This window comes from Eulemur rufifrons, chromosome 9 (genome assembly GCF_041146395.1).
Source record: "Eulemur rufifrons isolate Redbay chromosome 9, OSU_ERuf_1, whole genome shotgun sequence".
Taxonomy (NCBI): Eukaryota; Metazoa; Chordata; class Mammalia; order Primates; family Lemuridae; genus Eulemur; species Eulemur rufifrons.
This window is the reverse complement of record NC_090991.1, coordinates 18,215,926-18,237,659: the sequence shown is the minus strand read 5'-3', so window position 1 is coordinate 18,237,659 and position 21,734 is coordinate 18,215,926. Positions and strand designations below refer to the sequence as shown.

General features: G+C 33.7%; 1 protein-coding gene across 2 annotated transcripts in view; it reads left to right on the top strand.

The window, feature by feature from the left end:
- The window catches only part of NLK (nemo like kinase), a 149,458-nt gene that overhangs the window by 56,777 nt on the left and 70,947 nt on the right, over positions 1 to 21,734 (top strand). For both annotated transcript variants that reach the window (XR_011234841.1, XM_069480990.1), the window contains exon 2: positions 20,455 to 20,584. Coding sequence is in view for 1 of the 2 variants with exons in the window: in XM_069480990.1 (XP_069337091.1) it covers positions 20,455 to 20,584 (130 nt within the window). In the remaining variant the exon portion in view is untranslated. The remainder of the gene's footprint in view (positions 1 to 20,454; positions 20,585 to 21,734) is intronic.

Here is a 21,734-nt window from a genome sequence, read left to right as displayed (position 1 = left end):
AGGCAGAAAGTGTAGCCTCATATGCCCAAGGTGGGGTAAAAGAGGGTAGGAAATGATGAATTATTTTTCTTCTAATAGAAATCTGACTCTTATGATGGTTATTAGTCAATGTTTATACTGTTAACTCCCACAAGAAGATAAACATTCTTGTGAAAGGTACCAGCATAAAATGTAGGAAAAGGGAAGAAAACTGACATAGAGTATATCTTTATTCATCAGTAAGGACACATGTATATTATTGGCCACATCACTTTAATTGGATGCATGTTTCATTATTTAACCAATCACTTACTGTTGGGCATACAAGTTTTTTTTTCCAATTATGAAAAGTTTTCCAATACCATTCTTATACATTGTCTTATTTAATTTGTCTGTTTCTATAGTGAAAATTCCCAGAAATAGAATTGCTGAGTCACAAGGTCCACTTACTTTTCAAGGCATTAGGTATGCCAAATTACTCTCCAGACATACACTAATTAAATTAACACCTTTCATCACTAGTATAATTTTTGCCAAGTCTATTAGAAAAAAAATAAAATCTCATGGTTTCAGTTTCTTTTATCATTACAGCAGAGTATAATTTATGTTGTTTTCTGGTTTTTTGTTCTTTTTTAAATTAAGGTTTTATTTACATATAATAGAATTTACTCATTTTAAGTATACAGTTTGACAAATTTTGTTAATTATATATGATCATAGAACTACCACCACAATCAAGACATAGAACAGATCTCGCACCCTAAAAAGTTTCTTCCTACTCCTTTGCAGCTTGTCTCCTCTCCCACCTGCAGCCCCAGGCAACCATTGATCTAGTTTCTGTCACTACAGTTTTGCCTTATCTAGACAAGTAATTTTCTACACATTTATTTGTCTTTTCAAATAAATGGAATTGTATAGTACATAATCATTTGTGTTTGACTTTTACCTAGCATGTTTTGAGATTCATCCATGTTGTTTTATGTATTACTATTTCATTTGTTTGTATTACTGAGTTTTCTATAATATGGATATACTAAAATTTGTTAATCTATTCATCACTTTCATGGGTATCTGGATTGTGCCGAATTTTTGGCTATGAATGTTTATGTACAAGTTTTCATGTGAGTGTATATTTTTATTGCTCTTGGGTAAATACCTAGGAGTGGAATTGCTAGGTCATGTGATAAGTATATGCTTAAGTTTATAAGATGCTGTCATGCCATTTTCCAAAGTGTCTGTACGCTTTGCATTTCTGCCTGCAACATGTGAGTTAAAGTTGCTCTAAATCCTCCATACCACTTATTTTCAGTTTTTCTTTTTTTTAATCATAACCTCACATTCTATTGGAATAGAGAAACATGCCCATAATTATAATATAGTGTGATTAGTGCTATGTATGTCAGTCTTTTTTAACTTCTGTCATTCTAGTGGGTGTGCAGTGGAATGTTACCATGGTTTTAATTTGCATTGCTCTGACAAATGATGTTGAATATCCTGTTATGAGCTTATTGGTCATCTACATATCTTTTTGCACATTGTTAATTGGATTGTTATTTACTTATTCTGGATACAAGCCCCTTGTCAGTTAGATGCTTTAAAATATTGTCTCTCATTTGGTGATTTGCCTTTTCATTTTCTTAAGTGTCTTTGGAAGAGCAAATGTTTTTAATTTTAGGATGTCCATTTCATCAATTTTTTTTCTTTTATAGCTTCTGCTTCTTTCTGTCCTAAGAAGTCATTGCCTAACCCAAACTCGCAAAAGTTTTATCCCTATTTTGTTTTCCTGAAAGCTTAATAGGTTTAGCTCTTACATTTAAGTCTATAATCAACTTTGAATTAGTTTTGTGTATAGTGTGAGAGTAGGAGTCATGATTCATTTTTCTCCATGCAGATATCCCATTGTTCCATCATTATTTGAAAAAACTATCTTTCATTGAATTACTTTGGCCCTTTTCTTGAAAATCATTTGACATGTAAGTGTGAGTCTATTTTTGGACTGTCTATTCTGTTTTATTGACCTGTATTTCATTATGCAAATACCATACCTTCTTGATTTCTGTAGCTTTATAATAACTCTTTAAACCAAGTAGTATGAGTCATTCAACTTTGTTCTTCAAAATTGTGTTGCCTATTCTAGGTCCTTTGCCTTTCCATATAAATTTTAAAATCAGCTATTGATTGCCTTAAAAAAGCCTGCAGGATTTTGATTGGAATTGCATTGAATCTAAAGATCAATTTTGGGAGGTTGGCCATTTGAACAGTATTAAGTCTTTGAAGCCATGGACATGAATCCATGGTTATGGTATATATTTTTCTTTATTGAAATTGTCTCTAACTTTTCTTTGTAATGTTTTACAGTTCTCAAAGTATAAGCCTTGCATATCTTCAGTTAAATTTATTCTTAAGTATATTATTTTTATGCTATTTTATGTAATAGGAGTTGTTTTTTAAAAATTTATCTTCTAATTTTTGTATATCTACCTCATATCCTGGAACTTTACTGTATTCATTTATTATAGTAGCTGTTTTACAGGTTTCTTAAGATTTACTACATGCATGATTTTATCATCTGTCATTTCAGGACATTTTAAGTTTTTCCTTTCCCATCCGTATGTCGTCTTTAAATTAATTAATTAATTTCCCTGTTGCGTTGGCTAGGTACTCCAGTCCATAGGCACTTTTATGATTGCTGTGTCTTCCTGATGAATTGCCCTTCTATGTATATAAACTGTCTGTATTTCTTGCATAAATTTTGTCTTGAAATCTATTTTATCTGATGTCAATGTAACCATCATAAGGCCTTCTTATGCTTACATTGTACATTGTATATTCTTTTCATTCATTTACTTTTTTTTTTTTTTTTTTTTTTTTTTGGTGGAGACAAGAGTCTTGATCTCTTGCCCTGGCTAGAGTGCCATGGCAACTTCATAGCTCACTGCAACCTCAAAACTCCAGGGCTCCAGTGATCCTTCTGCCTCAGCCTCCTGAGTAGCTGGGACTACAGATGTGTGCCACCATGCCTGGCTAATTTTTCTATTTTTGTGTGTTTGTAGAGATGCGGGTCTCACTCTTGCTCAGGCTGGTCTCGAAATCCTGACCTCAAGGGATCCTCCTGCCTCAGCCTCCCAGAGTGCTAGGATTATACCACACCCAGCCTGAAGGTTTTAGTTCATCAATCTTTAATGTAATTAGTGATACAGTGAGGTTTAGGTTTACTATTTTGTTTTCTATTGTCTCCTGCTTTTGTTTTTATGTTCCTCTTTTTCTCCCCCTCACTTTGGGATTATTTGAACTATATTTTTATCAAAATGGAAAATTTTATATTAACTAATTTTTAAAAATGATCTCTAGATGTCTGGTGACAGCAATTGCTTTGATCAAACATGTCTGGATATTATTGACTTATACTTAAGTAGAAAAAAAACTTTTCCCCTTCAGCCAATGGATATTTGGAATATTTCTGGTTTCTAAGGGATGTGATGAGGTTGCAAAATAAGTTTAGCAGATTTAGAAAGCCTGTTGAATAACAGTTCATTTCTTATTAGAGTCTGACCTGCATTTTCTCTCTGTGGTTGCTTTCGTGAGACACAAGTCTCCTTAAAAGCATCAGCTTTGTCTTATTCTTCTTTATATCGTGTAGCATCTACCCATGACTAGCTCATAGGTATAGCTCAGTAAAAGTTTGCAGAAAGAATAAATGATTTGCAGGTGGCTCTAATTTCTGTCTTTCTGCCATAAAGAAAATTCCAGTATCTATGGGGAGCAATTTTGCAATTTCTAACAACCTTTTTTTTTTTTTTGAGACAGAGTCTCACTCTGTTGCCCAGGCTAGAGTGAGTGCCGTGGCGTTAGCCTAGCTCACAGCAACCTCAAACTCCTGAGCTCAAGCGATCCTCCTGTCTCAGCCTCCCGAGTAGCTGGGACTACAGGCATGCACCACCATGCCCGGCTAATTTTTTTTTTCTATATATATTTTTAGCTGTCCATATAATTTCTTTCTATTTTTATTAGAGATGGGGTCTCGCTCTTGCTCAGGCTGGTCTCGAACTTCTGAGCTCAAACGATCCGCCCACCTCGGCCTCCCAGAGTGCTAGGATTACAGGCGTGAGCCACCGCACCCGGCCTCTAACAACCTTTTGGTAGTAGTATTGTCTTTCTATATATTCCCTCCCATCTCTCTAAGGGGGAAAGATGCCCCCCCCAAAAAAATTCAAGGATGGTGAAATGGGGGGGGGGTATTTTGTTATATGTGTTTCTTACTCTGTTTCTTGCAACTTTGTATATAATATAGTGTTTAAAATGTCTGAGAGAAACAAGGGTGAGTTTAAGTTTTACCCTTTTTTCTGAACTTGGGAACTTTCGCAACATGAAAATTTTTGTTTGAAAGTTGTGTATTCAACCATATATGTAGATATAGCTATTAACACATTGGTTGCCACACTAGAAAAAAATTTTTTCCTTGGGGCCACAGTGTTTTATTATGAAAAATAGAATAAAAACTTCCAAAACAAAACAGTCCTTTCTAATTTAATGAAAAATTTGCTATTTTTTGTTGTTTTCTGTGCATGAGTAATATGCAACTTGAAAAATAGTTCACACAGCTCCCAAGGTGAAGAGATATGTGAATTACATATGCTTCACGAGGCCCCGGACTCAAAACCAGCATGAGTTAAATACAACTCACATGGCAATTAAAGTGTTAATACATAAATGTGTGTGTATAAATTTACAAACAGCTGCTTCAGATAGTCACTACATATTTAAAGATTCAATTGAAGGATTTTTTTCTTATGTGTGTTTTTATAGATGAGATAATGAATTTGGAAATATGCATAGACTTTAAATTTTATCTGGTTATCCCAATGGTAGGAGATTAATACATCAGTGATGAACTTTAGAAACCAAGTTTTGAGTAAATACTTTTGAAAACAGGCAAAATCTAATATCTTCTTAAACTTAGCAGGTTTAAGAAGATATATATATATCTATATATAACTTCAGATCTGATTAAGGTTTATATTTTGAAAATGTAAAAAATAGTGTCCATTTAGACTAAAGTTCCAAGAGAAATAGTTTTAAGATTGATAAGCTCTTTGAAAAATTTAATCTGACCACTTTTCCTGCTAATTTTTTGACTCATACCTGTATCATTTTGTTGTATACATTTACTCTATTTCTATTATTGGTTGTAATTGCTGTATAATAAATGACACATTCCAGAATTCCTTTTCAACTTGAAAGAAATCTATTGACCCTTTGTTTACTGATAAATATGTTTCCTGCCTGATGTTTATTTTATTACATTATTCACTAAAACTAGTATATTCTCCAAGAGCAGAGCAGGGATTTTGAGTTGGGATTTTGGAATATAAGTATGTAAAGCTGCTTTTCTAACCTCTTTCTCAAATAGATCTTGGCTGTTTCTCATTCTCTGGTTTGTTTCTCCTGGGGATTTGTGACCAGATAAAAATTGCTATATATAAACAATCATTATTGCTTTATCGAAGTGGGGCCAGTCCATAGAAGTGGCTAGGTTTTAGCTATTTTTATTGGATGTTGTAAGTGGTAGTTTTCAGATAGGGTTTTTTTGGCAAGCATACTTGACATATTTTGTCCTCATCACTAACGATGGTTAGTTTCATCCTTCTTCCCAAGGTGAAACTGATGACAAGCAGAGCAAGTCTTTCAAGAAGAGATTCAGAAATCAGGATCCATTTGGAAGTTACTTGCAGTTATTTCATAGGAGAGGTTAGTAATAGTATGGAAATGTTTCTACATGGAACCCTGTAGGTTCAGGGAAAGCCTTTTTCCACCTTGGCATGGTATTTTGGATATAAATAGCAAAAGAAAGAAACTAAGAACAAATTGATGCCATTCCTAAATCCATTTTATGGTTTTCTTATGTCCACTTTCCCCATCTCCCACTACTAAAACTGTTGCACCATTGAATCTCATTTTAGTTCTACTTAACTTAGTAGCCTTCCATTCTTCAGGTAGTTTTTCTGTTAAGTGTTCAATTCTTCAGTATGATGACAGGCTGCAGACCACTTTTCTGCATTCAGCCACATCCTGCATGACTGTCTCTGATTGCAACCTTAAATCTTCACCTTGATTCAAGATTTCTATTATAGCTGAAGGGAAAGGAAACAGGCACCTCCTTTCAACCAACTCTGTCTTTTAAATTCATATCCCAAAGGGGGATTAAAAAATCCTCCTGCCATGTAATATACACCTGAAATTCTACCTGTGGTATAACAGGTAGCTTCTCTAACAGGGCTAATGAACTGTGGCTGAAGAAAATGCATCCCTCTTTACGGGAGATTTTGTGCTTTGTAATTATATTAATCTAAATATATATATTTTAATTGGTAATGTAAATTTTTTTTAAATTATTTGATCCAAAGGCTGGTATGCTTCAAATCTAAACCTGAAATAGTTTTCATCTCCTTCTTCCAGTTAACTGGCTTTTCAAATGGGAGAAAATATGGGTTCTTCATCAAAGAGATGCAGATGTCATTTGCTGGTAAAAGTGGATTTAGGAAAAAAGCAAGATTCAGTCATCAAATAAACCCCTGCCAGGTGTTAGGGCAGCCAGTTTCTCCACCCACCCTCAACCTCTCTATCCCTCACCCCTCCCACTTCTTAAGTGAGCTATAAAAAAGACCTGGTGATTCACCCATAGGTTGGCCACTGAAGAAAGCCCTTGTTATCTCTTGCTAGCAGCTTTTGAGCCCATCCCGATTTCCCCAGGTGGGTCTGGAGTAGACATCGTTAGTTAATTATGATCACCCTGCTCATTTAGAGCCATTCTGCTCCCTGCATCATGCCAGCAGGCTTCAGTGCCTAGAGCCAAGCCTGCAACCCTGTGTCAGAACACCAACATATGAAAAAAATTGTTTGCTGCAATGTTTGATGTTCCTATTGTGGGTGATTTATTTAATTTCCTCTATTGCTCTATTTACCATAATTAAAAATCAAGAGTAAATTACAATATTTACCCCACTGCATTTTTTCCAAATATGTTTTCCAAAAACTTACCCTGCATCTAAAACACCCATATTATGGTTGGAGAACCTGGCATGAAGTATATAGAATAATGATTTGTACACGTTACTGCACCTATTTTATTGAAAACATACTTCAAACAACATCGATTTTTTTTTTTTACCTTTTAGAATATTTTTGCCTATTCAGAACTTATTGTCCTCAACTAAATTCTATTATACAGTGTTTATTTATATGAACAAAATTGTGTTTTCCTGTATATTACCATTTTAAAATCATTTGCAATTCATATATAATGAAAATATTTAAAATATTTATCCCCAAACTTCCTTTGTAAAATTTGGATATGTCTTATGCAGCCGTGCTTCTTATATGCCAGCAGATGTATTGCAAATAACATAACAGGAAAACAGGGGAAACAAAAACTGACAAATGTAAGAGCTATATACCAGAATACTAGAGTAGGAGACTGTCTCATTATGAGAATTTCCATTCAAATAAACTAAAAATCAATTGCCTCTCAGTAATATACATTTTTGAGAGAAGGAAATGTAAGTGGTAGACATACGCACTTTAAGTGCACATATTTGAGTATACACAATTTCTTAGTAAATACTTTCAATGTAATTTTACATACAGCATCCTCAGATTGTGGTGGAATAAAATTAGAAATGAGTAACAAAACATAGCAGGTTTTCAACCAGATAAAAAAGGGAAATACATACTACCAAAAACTATTTAAAAGACAAGAAAACTCTGATCACCAATTGTCCAGCTCATAAGGCTGGCAAAGCTGAACTTACAATTTTATTCAACTCTACATACCTATTTCAACAAGTTAAAAAGCAGAGTATATGTAATGGACTAGTTAATCTCAAAAGGACCTAAGAAAAGAAACAGAGTAAGGTAGGTAAAATTAAGATGAAAACTACTGAAATGGATAATTTCTTAATAAAAATTTAGAAACTAGAATATAACAATTTAAAAACCCCACACAACTAGATATTTTGAATAAACTAGTTGTAGTAGGAAACACAAGAACATTTGATGGAATCATTGGTGAATATTTTTAAATATGTAATACCTATATCATAGAAATAGCTACTAAACACTGAAGTACATTGAAGGCTACTCTTTTTATTTTGTGAGGCAGACAGATATGGTGCCTGGTAAGGCCAGACCATAAAATTGAAACCAATCTTGTTGATGAACATAGATTGGAATGAAAAAACTCTAAGGATAATGTAAATAGGACACATATTAAAAGACATTCAGCATTTTAAAACAATATTCACCATAACCAAGTGGGATTTAGTATAGAACTTCAAGATTGATTCAGTGTAAATCAAACTGTTAACATAATTCATTCCATTACCAAGAGAAATAGTAAAATCAGTTAAACCAATGTTCATTGACCCTGGGATGGGATACTGTTCTACGAACTGGGAGGATACAAAGATACTTAATAGAATCCTTGTGCTCCGGTGTTTATAATCTAGTAGATTAAAGAAGGAGGTTCATGAAAATCACGATGTCCTCAAATATTTGAAAATATCTTAGAAAAACCAATACCCATTCCTGGCAACCCTAAAAAGTATAAAGGAAATATAAGGGGTTTCTCTATATATTTGTAACTAAAAGTCAACATTAGATAAATGAAAAAACAAAGGAGTCTTCTATTAAAAAATAAATGAAATAATGCTGTTATCAAATGTCAGCCATCATATAAACATTTTTTAAAAATGAGGTTCAGATATATTCAAGAAGGATATTAAACTACCACAAAGCAAATGATTGTTATATATCTAGAAAATCTATTAATAAAGAATTCAACAGCATAATAATTGAATTTAGAAAAGTTGCAAATTTTAAGTTAAAGAAAATATGTTACTGTATTTTAACAATAGATAATATAGCAACAAATGTACACCTCTTTACAATGGTACACATTAAATACTTTAACATAATGTATATGTAAGTGAACAATAAAACTTTGATAGCAAGTATAAAAGAAGTTTAAATAAATGGAAGGTTGTACTGGCTAATGGGAAGGCTAAGTGTATTAAAATTCCATGCTTACTATATTAATTACTAGATTTAATATTTAACCAAGATTACCAACATAGTATGTTAAAGCCTTGACACCACCACCACCAGCAGCAGCAGCAGCAGCAGCATCACCTGAGAGCTTGTTATAAATATAGAATCTCCATTCCTCACCCCAGATGGGGGAACCAGTCTACATTTATAGATTTTTTTTTTTAAGATTTCCAGGTGATTCCTGGAAATTAGAGAAGCGTTGAGTTGAAAGGTATGGTTGTTGAATCTGGTTAAAATTCAGAGTCGTCTGGGAGTTTTTAAAAATACAAATTCTTAGACCCTGCTATAAGCTTAATGAAGTAAAAAAGAGTTAATGGTTTTTGTGTTTCTTTTGCTAAAGCCCACCTTTTTGTATAGGTTCTGATGTGCTAAATTAGTAGCAGCTGCCTTAAAGACTTTGATAAAATGGCAGTAAAGTATATATGAAAAAGTACAGGTGGAAGACATATAAAGTGATAATTATTGGTTATCACTTATGATTGGGTGAGTATGGGTTGAAAAATAAACTAGCAAACCTAAAAACAAAATAGCAGTTCCAAAAATTGATCCATAGTATATATTGTTATAAACTAATACTTCATTCCATATAAGAATTTCCAAGTGAATTAAACAAAACACTGATATGAAAACAAAAAAAGGAGAGAAAGAATGAAAATTTTTCTGTATTTAAGTGATTAGTATGTGACCTATTTGGATAAATGGAAGAGCTATATCAAAGGAGAAGGGAGGAAACTGTGCAGAATAAAATCAGAATGGCCTAGAATACTATGAACAGTTGCTACTCTGTGGTGATGATTTGTTTTTGTTGTAATAGCTTTATTGAAGCATAATTTACATACCATAAAATTTGCCCACCATAAGTAATTCAGTGATTTTTAGTAAGTGTATAGTTATGCAACCATCACTGTAATGCAATTTTAGAATATTTTCGTCACCCCCAAAACTTGCACATTAGTAGTTCCCACCCTCAACCCCAGACAACCACTGAAATGCTTTGTCTATTTGTTTTTCCAAAAATTTCATATAAGTGGTGTCATACATTATGTGGCCTTTTGTGTCTGGCTTCTTTCACTTAGCTTAATATTTTTGAGGTTTATCCATGTGTTCGTAGGTAGTAGTTTGTTCCATTGTATAGATGTGTCACACTATGTTTGCATTCACTAGTTGATTTAACTCATTCCAGTTTTTGGCTATTACGAATAATGCTGCTATGGATATTCACATGTAAGTCTTTGTGTGGACATATGTTTTCATTTTCCTTGTGTAGACACCTAAGAGTGGAGTTACTGGGTCATGGTAAGTTTATGTTTAACTTTTTAAGACTTGGCCACACTGTTTTCTAAAGTAGATGTCCTATTTTACATTCTCACCAGTAATGTATGAGGGTTCTAATTTTGATTGGGATTGCATTGAATCTATGAGTCACTGTGGGGAGAAATACCATTTTAACAACATTGAGTTTTCTAATCCATGAATATGAAATGTTTCCTCTTTATTTAAATCTTCTCTAATTTATCTGAGTAATGTGTTGTATCTTGTACTTCTTTTGTTAAATTTATTCCCTAAGTATTTTATTCTTTTTTATTTTGTTGTGAATGGAATTGTTTTCTTAATTTCATCTTCATATTATTTGCTGCTAGTATATATATCTTGGAATATTTTCATTTTATAGAATTTTTGCCTTCCCCGCTGAAATATGGCATTCCACTGCCTTCTGACCGCCATTATTTCTGATAAGAAGTGAGTCATTTATTGTATTATTTTTCTATTGTTATTTCAGGAATTTGTTGTTGACTTTGATGTATTTTTGACTGTGAAGAGTCTAGGTGTATATCTCTTTGTGTCTATCCTACTTGGGGTTTTTTGAGCTTTTGGGATCTATAGATTATTTTTCATCAAATTTGGAAAGATTTCAACTATTATTTCTTTGAATATTTTCTGTTCCTTTTTTCCTGATACTCCCATTATATGCATGTTGGTACACTCAGTGTTATTGCATAGGTCTCTGAGGCTCTGTTTATTTTTTCAAACTTTTTTCTGTTTTTGAGATTATATTAATATAATTTCTATTAATCTTCGAGTTCACTGATTCTTCTGTGTTTTCAAATCTGCTATTGTGTCAATTTAGTGTATATTTCATTTCTAATATTTTACTTTTCAAATCTAGAATTTGATATGGTTCTCTCTTTTTTTGGTAATATCTATTTCTATATTGATATTCCCTATTTGTTAAGTCATTATTGCCATATTTTTCTTTAATTTCTTGAACATGGTCTCCTTTAATTCTTTGAACATACTTATAATAGCAGGTTTTGAAGTCTTTTTCTGAATGTAGCATCTGGGCCCGCTCAGAAACAGTTTCTGTTTGTTGCTTTTTCCCCTGAGTATGAGTCACATTTTCCTGTTTCTTTACATGTCTTGGAATGTTTTTTGCTAAAAACTGGACATATTAGATAATATACTATAACAATTCTGGGTCTTGTTTCCACCTTCCCCTGAGCGTTGTCATTATTGTTATTATGTATATTTGCTTATTTTTAAGTAATTTGTCTAGAATTAGTATACAGAACTTCTCTCCTTTGTGGGGTACAGCCACTCAGGTCTCTGCTTAGGTTTTTTAATTGTTATTTTAATTTTTAGCCTGGCCACCTTGGAGTCCCCTTGTGTCTGCATAGCTTAATAGTTATCCACGAACTGGTTAAAGGTTGTGCTCAAACATCTTAAGCCAGTAAGGCTTCCACCTTTTGCTGGTGTGTGTGTGTATTTTGGGGAGCACATCCAGTTTTCAAGTAAGCCCCAGCTTTTAAGCCCTCTCAGTTCTCACATGCAGTAAGCCTCCCAGTCAGCCAGGGATATGGGGAGAGCCTGGTCTCTGGGCATGTATTCAACCACCAGTCAGCCAGGGATGTGTGGAGAATTGATCTAGTCTCTCTATGGCTCTCTCATTGCCAGAATTTCCTTGTTAAATTTTTGGATTTCTGTTAGCCTGCTCCGCTTCCCAATTGGGACAAGCAGCCTCTGGCTAGCAGAGCTATACCCTTTCTTTGTTCTTTTCCAATTGAGTTTGATGCTTTTACTGTCCTAGCTATGAGTGTGGGTTTTTTGCCCTGCCCTTCAAATCATGTAAACTGCCTCAGACAGTGAAGCTGCTGGTTTTAGTGGCCCGCCTTGCCTAGGAAAACCTATTACATGGATTGGTGCTTGGGTAGGGCATGGGGGAGCTGGTAAGGAGCAGTCTCAAGCAGCAATGCCACTAACTCACACTTTTCTTACTCAAATTTCAGCAGTTTTTCATAAATAAACACTTTTAAATTTGTCATTTGACTTTGGCCAATTTCTGGAGTGCTGAAATGTTTGTTTTTGACACCTTTGTCTAGTTTTATAGTTGTTTTGCCGGGAGAGGATTTGCTGACCTCTTCAGTTTGCCACAGCTGGAAGTCCTGCCTCCTGTTTTGATTTTGCAATATTTTTGGTTTTGGTTATTTTTAACAGCCTAACTAATTAAAAACCTGAAGCACATCTATATGTTGTAGCTGCTTCAGCATTTTGCTTCACAATGGAAGAAGTTAGGAGATTGTGATTAGATTAGGGGTGGGGCTGTAGTCCTAAATTTGCTGACAGCACTTTCCTGTGGTATGCTTCTTAATAGGGTATTCTTGTGTAATGATGAAGAAAATGTTTATTTTTTTAAGCAAGCAAATTCCTTTGGAATTCTACCAAAACATAAAAAAGATTTTGTAGTATACTCCTCTCTACAGAATGAACCTGTGACACAGGGGAAAAAGTGACAAAATCCATTGGCCTGGATTTCACATAGATATAGATGTATATCTATGTGAAAAATAATAGAAAGAATCATCTTCTTTAAAAATTACTCTCATTATCCAGATTTCAAGCTAAAATGCTTTTTTATGCCAGAAAATTAAGCTGGGCAGTATGCCTTTTTAAAAACCCTTTTTGGTTATTTAATAACACGTTACACAAAATAAGATGTATGGCTCAGTGATGTATCACAAAGTGCACACCTGTATAACCACCATTCTAGTGAAAAATAGGACATCAGCGCCCAGAAGTCCCCTATGCTCTCTCCCACCATAACCCTCTCCTCCTAAAGATAACCACTATCCTAATTTTTATGCTAAGCACTTCCCCCCCCCCTTTTTTTTCTTTTATTTGAGACAGAGTCTTGCTCTGTCACTCTGGCTAGAGTGCAGTGGCTTTGTTGTAGCTCACTGCAACCTCAGACTCCTGGGCTCAAGCAATCCTCCTGCCTCAGCCTCCCAAGTAGCTGAGACACAGGTGCACATGACCAAGCCCAGCTAATTTTTTGTATTTGTATTAGAGATGGGGTCTTGCTCTTGTGCAGGCTGGTCTCAAACTCCTGAGTTCAAGTGATCCTCCCACCTTGGCCTCCCAGCATGCTAAGATTACAGGCATGGGCCACTGCGTCTGGCCACCACTTATTTTCTTAATAATTTCTATCTCCTAAGTGTACATCCCTAAATATTAGAGTTTATCTTTCTTTACCTATATTTTTAATATTATGGAAATGATATCTCGCAGTATATATTCATTGTGACTGGGTTTTTTTGTTCAGAGTTATGTTTATAAGATTCATCTGTGTTGTACATGGCAGTAGTTCATTGTAATTGCTGTAGAGTATTCCATTGTATGAATATACTACAATTTATATATCATATGTTTGTATATTATTCTGTATACTGTATATTCTACAGTATATTCTACTGTTCCTGGATAATTGGGTTATTTTCAGTTTTAAGGATATTCCAAATATTCCTGCTATGAACATGCTTGTATGTGTTTTAATGAATAGATGTGCACACTGCTTTTGGATATAAACCTAGGAGTCAAATTGCTGAGTCATAGGGTATATATATTTTTGATTTAGTAGATAATGCCAGTTTGTTTTCCAAAGTTATTGTACCAATTTACAGTCCTACTAGCAGTCTGTAAGAATTGCCATTGCACCACATCTTAACAAAACATTTGCTATTGTAAGACTTTTAAGAAATTGACTTGTAGAAGAGTTCTGTAGATATTCTGTCTCCACTGCTCTGCAGAGCCACCTTTTTGATAAGCCAAGTGTCCATATATGCCAGAATCTATTTCTAGATCATATTTCTATTTCATTGGTCTATGCTTATACCACAATTACACTATATAAATTACTGTAGCTTTTAATAAGCCTTTATATCTGGTAGAACAATTTTTTAAAATTACCTTGTTCTTCTTGAAGAGTGTTTTAGCTATCCTTACCACACTTGGATTTCTATAAAAACTTGAGAATGAATTCATCTTGTTTCACAAAAAGAAAACTTTGTGAAGTTTGGATTGGATTTTGCTCAATCTATAAATCAATTTGGGAAGAATTGAAATGTTTACAATATTGAGCCTTCCAATCCATGAGTATGATATATCCATTTATTCTTTAATTTCACTCAATAATGTTTTTTAGTCATTTTCTATCAAAGTCTTGCATAGTGTCTATTAGCTTTAATCTCAGATATGGGATATTTTCTACATTGTTGTATTTTATAGTATTGTAAATAGTATTTTTATAAATTTCATTTCAGTTATTTTATTTTGATAATTTTCAAACATACATTATTTTCTTTACTTTTGTATAATTAGACCCTGCTATCCCTACCACAGAAATTTAATAGTTGTCAAGATTTGCTTCCTTTGTTTCAACTATCCTTTTTTATTTTTGATGTGGAAGTATTTTAAAACAAATCCTATTGCTCTGCATAATCAGCGATAAAAAAAATACCAAAGTCTAGATTTCATGTCATTTCACCTATTTATACTTAGGTATGCGTCTATAGAAAATATGGACATTTTATTTTTAACCACAATTCTAAGCCATATTCAAATTTCCCCTTTTATTTCAACACTGTCTGTTTACTGCTGTTGGTGTGTTCAGTTTGCTTTTAAGTACCAGCATATTGGGGATTACATTTTATATTAAGTAAATATTAGCCATTAAAATATTAAATAATAAAGTATGCTCTGTGACAATTCATAACTTTTTTTGTCTGATGTGAACTTTCCTTCTAAATTCATTAAGATTTCTGTTGTTTGCAAAGCCACACTGTTGTAAACCTACCATGCGAATAAAATTGTTTTTTTCTTTCATGAGGTGTCTTCTATCTTTATAAATCTAATGTGCAAAAAATATTGCCATTTGTTAAATTTTAAAAATAATTTTGTATTCCTCAGTGTTTCTGTTACTGAACATAAGTCTTTTGGGAAGTCATCAGCCAGAATAAAAGCAAGTGCATTTTTGTATGACATAGTTTTAGTTTTACTTGCCCTTTGTGACCTCTTCTTGCCCAAAGTTGTTAAAATGCAAGGAGATGTAGTTGTGAATTATTTTCTTTTGTGGCTTTGCACAGAAACCTTTCCTTCATTCCTTCAACTGGTTTTCCTCCCTATACAATATTCATAGGTCTATTTCTAAGAGAGGACTGTGTCTAGTGGGCCATGAAAACTTCCTAGACTTGGCAGACTGGGCTGTATCATGTTCAGCCTCTAACATGAGAAAATCCCCATTGAAAAGACAGTGTGGCAACTTTCCTTCAGGCAGGTCAGATTCTTCACAGAGATATTTGACAGTGACTAAGGAGGAAGAGTCTCTGTATCTTTCCAGCATCTGCAGTATGGATGGAACTAATTAATTCATTGTCTAAAGAACAATTAAATATTGCCAAGACCACAGGAATTAGCATAAAATGATTTTCAGCTACATGTTAACTTGTGCAATATTATTGGTGGGAAACTGAAGGGGGCCTTAAAAGTTAGGTCTTACTCACTAGTAATAAGTATTTGAAAATAAACACGACAGCCTGATATTGGATGGTTTGCCTGTTCCCTATCCCTCTTCTCTTATCAGCACCCTTAGGTGTCTCACTGCAGATCAGAATGGCCTAGTACTGTTTCATCTGCTGAGATTGTTGCTGTTTATACTTATTTAAACACAGAGTTAGAGGACATTTAAGTTCATATTTAACTCTTTCAGTTAAATGTAGGTGTTTTGTATCTTATGATGAAGATTGTTAAAAGGACATGAAAAAACAAAACTATTTCACTGCTTTGGTTTAGCTATTGTTTAAGGCCCTTTTCCCTTATAATATTAATTAGCAAATTTGGGAATCATTTTATGCGTCTTGAAAAAAAGGAGAAAATAGTCTCTTTCTAATGCATACAGCCAACTCAACAAGTACTAGACTTGGATAAACACGCAAAAAATTAGAAAAAGTTCACCTGATGGAACAAATTATCTAGGTATGGAAGATGAGAATCCTTTTTTATTTGTGTGGTTTTGGGTGGGAGCAGGGAGGTCTAGAAGGATTTCTTTTAAATAGTGTGTAAGTCTGTAAATATGACAGAGTGCACACAACCTATAGCCTGTTAAAATTCTGGCTAGAAAGACTAGTGAGACAAAAATAAATTCCTTATTCCTTAATTTATTCCATAAATTTCTTGTGTGTCCTTGAACATATAACAAGGACTAAGGTACAAATAGGATACATTTCCTAGACTTATTTGTTGTCCTAAAATTTGCCTCATAGTTTGCTTTTGTTTTCTCAAGCAGGCAATCTATATAAAAGTAAAAATAACTTCTAAGAAAATGAATTCCAAAATGAATGTTAGGCAATAATCTAAATATTTAGAGTCTAGTTGGGAGGTTCTATTACTGAGATGTATATTGTATTGGTTTAGTTGACATAGTAATTGTAGTATGTATAGCAAAAAATAGAGGATTACTGATTACAGCTGTACGTGAATAGAATTAGAAAAACCTGATTTTCTTAATCTAGAGTGAAGCATTCTTATTATAAATTATTTATTTGCTTTGAATAGCTAAAAACCTGTATCAGAAACATGAACTTTAAAACTACATTAAAAAAAAAATATGTGGGGAAAGATTCTTCACATAAAAATGAATGAGGAACATGTAATTTCCTGGAGATCTTTGGTGACTAATAGATGTTTTAAGTGACATTTTAGTGCCTGGGGAAGTATCCCCAATAATTTTCACTTTTGTTTCATTCCACATTTTCTGCTTGTCAGTAATTTAAGCAGATTTGTGGCAGTGGTCACAGTTTTCTGGAATTAAGAAAACTCTACAACAAAATGACCACAACAGATCTGAAATGCTTCCTGTTTTGTTGTTGTACTCTTTTGACCAACTCTGTGTATACCTCCCTGAAAAATGGCTTGTAGATTCTCCTGGCTTTTTGAAAAACAGTTGAATCTGTGTTCTAAGTGTAAAGAAGGATTGATTGATGCACTTTGGACAGATGTAAGAGAGGATTCTTTCTCACAACCCTTAAAAATTTATTTTTAACATATTGTTTGAAGAATCAAATATTAATTTAAAACTTAAGAAGTAAACTCCTATTAGTATAACTTGAATGCTTACGACAGTAATCAGCCAAAATGACAGATAACACTGTTTTATTTAGGGCATCCAGTGTTAGCAGGGAAAGTAACTGCCCTGCAAGTGAATTGTAAGTCTAAGGATGGCTCCTTTTTTGTGAAATGAGGAAAGGTGTCCTAAATGTTCATTATCTCTACAACTGGAGCTTCATTAGCAAGTGCAGTTGGAATAACCAGGGTATTGCAGCAGCAGAGAAACTAAGCACAGCAAGCCTTAGAGTAACAAAGAAAATAAAAGAATCCCTATATAACATGCTTCCACACTTATCTGTGTTTTGCGGTACTGTTTGTGCTAAAGCATCTGCTACCTCAAGTTAAGAGAGAACAAACTCAACATGGTGTGAAATTGCTGCACCGCCGTTCACATTCATTAGAGTTATATTGTTACCAGCCACAGGCATGACTGGCTTTTGCATGAATAATAAAACAAAATGCTGCTTTGTGAATTTACCTTAAAACATTACAAGGCACAGTACTAACCTTGAGCCTGTATCACATATTTTCAGGAGTGGGTTTGTGTTAGAGTAACTTTCCTCACCACAGTAGGGTGACCAGTAAGTAGTACTGAGAAGTTGGGAAGAGGTATTGTGTGAGACCTTTGGAAAGGACCTTAAATCGATTGCATTAAATCTATTTACTCATTTTTAGAAACTAATATTTATTGTGCTAGGTTGTTAAAGATATTAAAATTATTAAAATGCTGTTTGGCAACTATCATCATAATTGATTCAGGCAAAAATCATCAGTGGTATTAAAGGTAATGGGTCAGAGTTTGGTGAGGAATAGGATATTTACACAGTTATAAAGGGAAAAAACAGTAACTTTATAAAGGGAAAACCTGGCAGATACCTCATCCAAATGACTGAAGTTATCACGAGTAATGGGACATACTGACATCATGATACGATATCCTGAGAAGACATTACTTCTGGGTTATTCCTGTCAAATATGCATAACCTGAATCTAGTTACGGGAAAACACTAGACAAACCCAAATTGAGGGACAGTCTATAAAGTAACTGGCCTATACTCAAAAATGGCAGTGTCATGAAAGGCATGTTAAATAACTGTTCTTGATTAAAGAAGACTAAAGATACATGTCACTTGAATACAATGTGTGATCCAAATTTTCTTTCCTTTTTATTTCATTGACATTTTTCTCTTCTAGTTAGCTAGATACAGAAGTGGAGTGTTTAAACAAAAAAAAAAGAAGGTACTTTACGAGTCTCTATAAGTACTGCATGCTAACCAGTTGCACCACTTGGATCATTAAGAGTCCGAATATAATATTATACTCAGTTTCCCCCATATTTTCCTTTTCTAGTTTATGTGGATTTTAAGCAGTGTTGCAGGTTTGGGTTGGTATTTTTAAGCAACAGTCACGAATGTTTGGTTTCCTGGTCTAAGTTACATATCAAGCCATTGAAAACTCAAAACTGATAATACTTCATTGGTTTGCCAAATTTTCAATCAGTGGAAGAAAGTGGAGGCCTCATATTGTTTAAAAATACTAGAATATAGAAAAAATTAGGAAAATACTAGAGTTTCATGAGCATTTAAGAAAGGAAGTAGTGATCACTAAGATGAATTCATAAAGAAGTTTGGTATGATTTTTAGATAGGTAGCTAAAAGGAATGCTTTATTTTGGGGAAGGCATTTTGATGGGTGTCTGATTTCCTTGTGGACAAGATGAAGAAATTGAGTGACTGTACTTAACTGAATGAATAATTAATTGAATAACCATATCCAAGATTAATGATTAGATGTCAGTCTCATAGATGGTTTCTAGTGCTATTTTTCTAACAAGTGTGTTATCTATTCTCAGTCTTGTTCTAAACTTTAATTAATAACTTGGATAAAGGCATTGATGACACATGGATTGAATTTTAAAATGACAAAAATTTAGGAGAGATATCTAGAACATAAGATGAATAGAACAGGAACTGAACAGTAATGCTGGGCTGAGAATGTTAAGCAGAAATCTAGCTAAATAAATCTAAGAATAAATTCTACAGGAATAAAAAAACTAGTCTTAATATGATGGGTAGGAGGATGAAAAACCTCTAAGTTAATTCATGGAAGTTTGACCATATGTACCCAATTTATTGATTTGTTTCTTAACTATTTGGTTTAATATGTATCAATTGGGTCCAGTCAGAAAAATGGAAACAGCACTAGTATTTCAAACATGGGGAAATGTAATACAGGAAATTGGTTGTACAGATGTTAGAAGGGCAAAAGAGCGAAAAAAGGGACACTGAGCTATTAAAAAGATAGTAAGTACAGGAAGCAAGTACTACACTGAGAGCTGGGAAACAAAAGGAATCATTACTTAGAAACTAAAGGGATCCCTAGGCTGACACTCAGATTTCTGAGTAGGGGACATTATTCAGCTACTGTTGATACTGAAGTCTATACTACTGAAAGATGTTCATGTATATATTAATAAACCCAAAATATTTAAATTGTGTTTAAACATCCCTTCCAGTTTGAATATGTTTCTGAAAATAAAGCATAAGACTAATGTGACCTTGATCATGTCAGTGTTCTATGCTGTTTCTGTTTGTTTGGGTTCCCCCCCATCTTTGAAATGGCTTTACTAGTAATACCCCTCCTACCTCAGATGTATTAAATAACCTCTCAGAAAGGGTGTTTATAGAAATTTAGACAGGGATTTTTTTTTTTTTTTTTTTTTTTGTAAAGCATGGTAGATGAGTTGAGTGGCTAAACATTCTCTTTATTTGTATGTGTGTATTCTTTTATCTTTCCCACTGATACCTTAAGCATTATTAAGTGTACTTAATATTGAGTGTTTTAAGATAAAGATATTTGTCATGATCTGAAACTTTGGAGAACAAGGTTTGGAATTGATTTCTGTCTTTTTTTCCTCTCCTCCCAAATTCTTCAGGTCAGTAACAGATCCAAGAGATGGAAAGAGAGTAGCACTCAAAAAGATGCCCAACGTCTTCCAGAATCTGGTCTCTTGCAAAAGGGTCTTCCGAGAATTGAAGATGTTGTGTTTTTTTAAACATGATAATGTAAGTGAAATTGGTGTTTGGGGGAAACTATTTCCTAAACCTACTTCACTGAATTGGTGAAGAGCAAATGAGAGTTTAAAAGGATATGTGCAAGTAAAATTTGGAAATTGGCTACAGTTTTATGCCAAACTCTGTGAAAAGCAGTAAGCACACCAGCAAGGTTATGGAATACCTATTGATAGGTTTTCGGGTCACACATTCTTATTGAAAGGGACATACACACACACACACACACACACACACACACGCAAGTTTTCTAAGCTGTATTCTTTCGGTCCTTTGCTTTTCCTTTTATTTATACTCTTTATATCTTTATGACTTTCTTAAATTTTCACTATCAAGATCAGTGGTTTTCAACCTTGGCAGCATATTAGAATCACCTGGGGAGTCCATTTTATCAACATTTTATTTGAAGGTTTGAAAATTACATTATGAATTGTATGACTTGTACAAGGCCTAACCTCCAAATTAGAAAACATTGAACCCAGTAAGTTTCAGGTTGGCTTCTAAACTGTGGTGTTTTGCAGTCTGCGTTTGTCAGTTTGAATGTCTTTTTAAATTCTAAGACTATAAGCTATTAAGTAAGTTTAAAGCCCATGGAAAAGGAGTATGTATTTGTAGAGAAAATAGGTTAGTAAGAAACCACAGCCAAGGATTTTAATAAGTGGCCTGGAAACCTGAGACATATTAAAGCCCTTTTTGTGACTGAACAATGAACAAATTAAAGTGAATTCTAAGATTTATTGATTGACAGATAAATGTTAATTGATGCAAAGGAAGTGTTGATATTTAGCTGAGGAATAATGCTAATATTCAACACAAAAATAGAGTGTAATATTTGGTGAGTGATTTAAGTGTGAATAATTGGCCCCTGATTGTAAGTGCTTTATTTTTATCCTTTAATATTTTTAATCAGAGGTTGTTAGAGGTGTGGAAAACAGTTTCTCCTATAAAAACAGTACAGCCCTTAAGGTAACGTAGGTTAGCTTATTTGTGGCTGTGTTTAGAAATGTGAAGACTCATGGACAAATAAACTCATTGTGCTTTGAGAGATAGCTTCTCCTCAACTAATCCTTAATTAAAAATTTAATACTTGTAAAATTTGCCTGAAGGTTGTTAGCATTAGAATCCGTTTTGAATTTCATGTGAA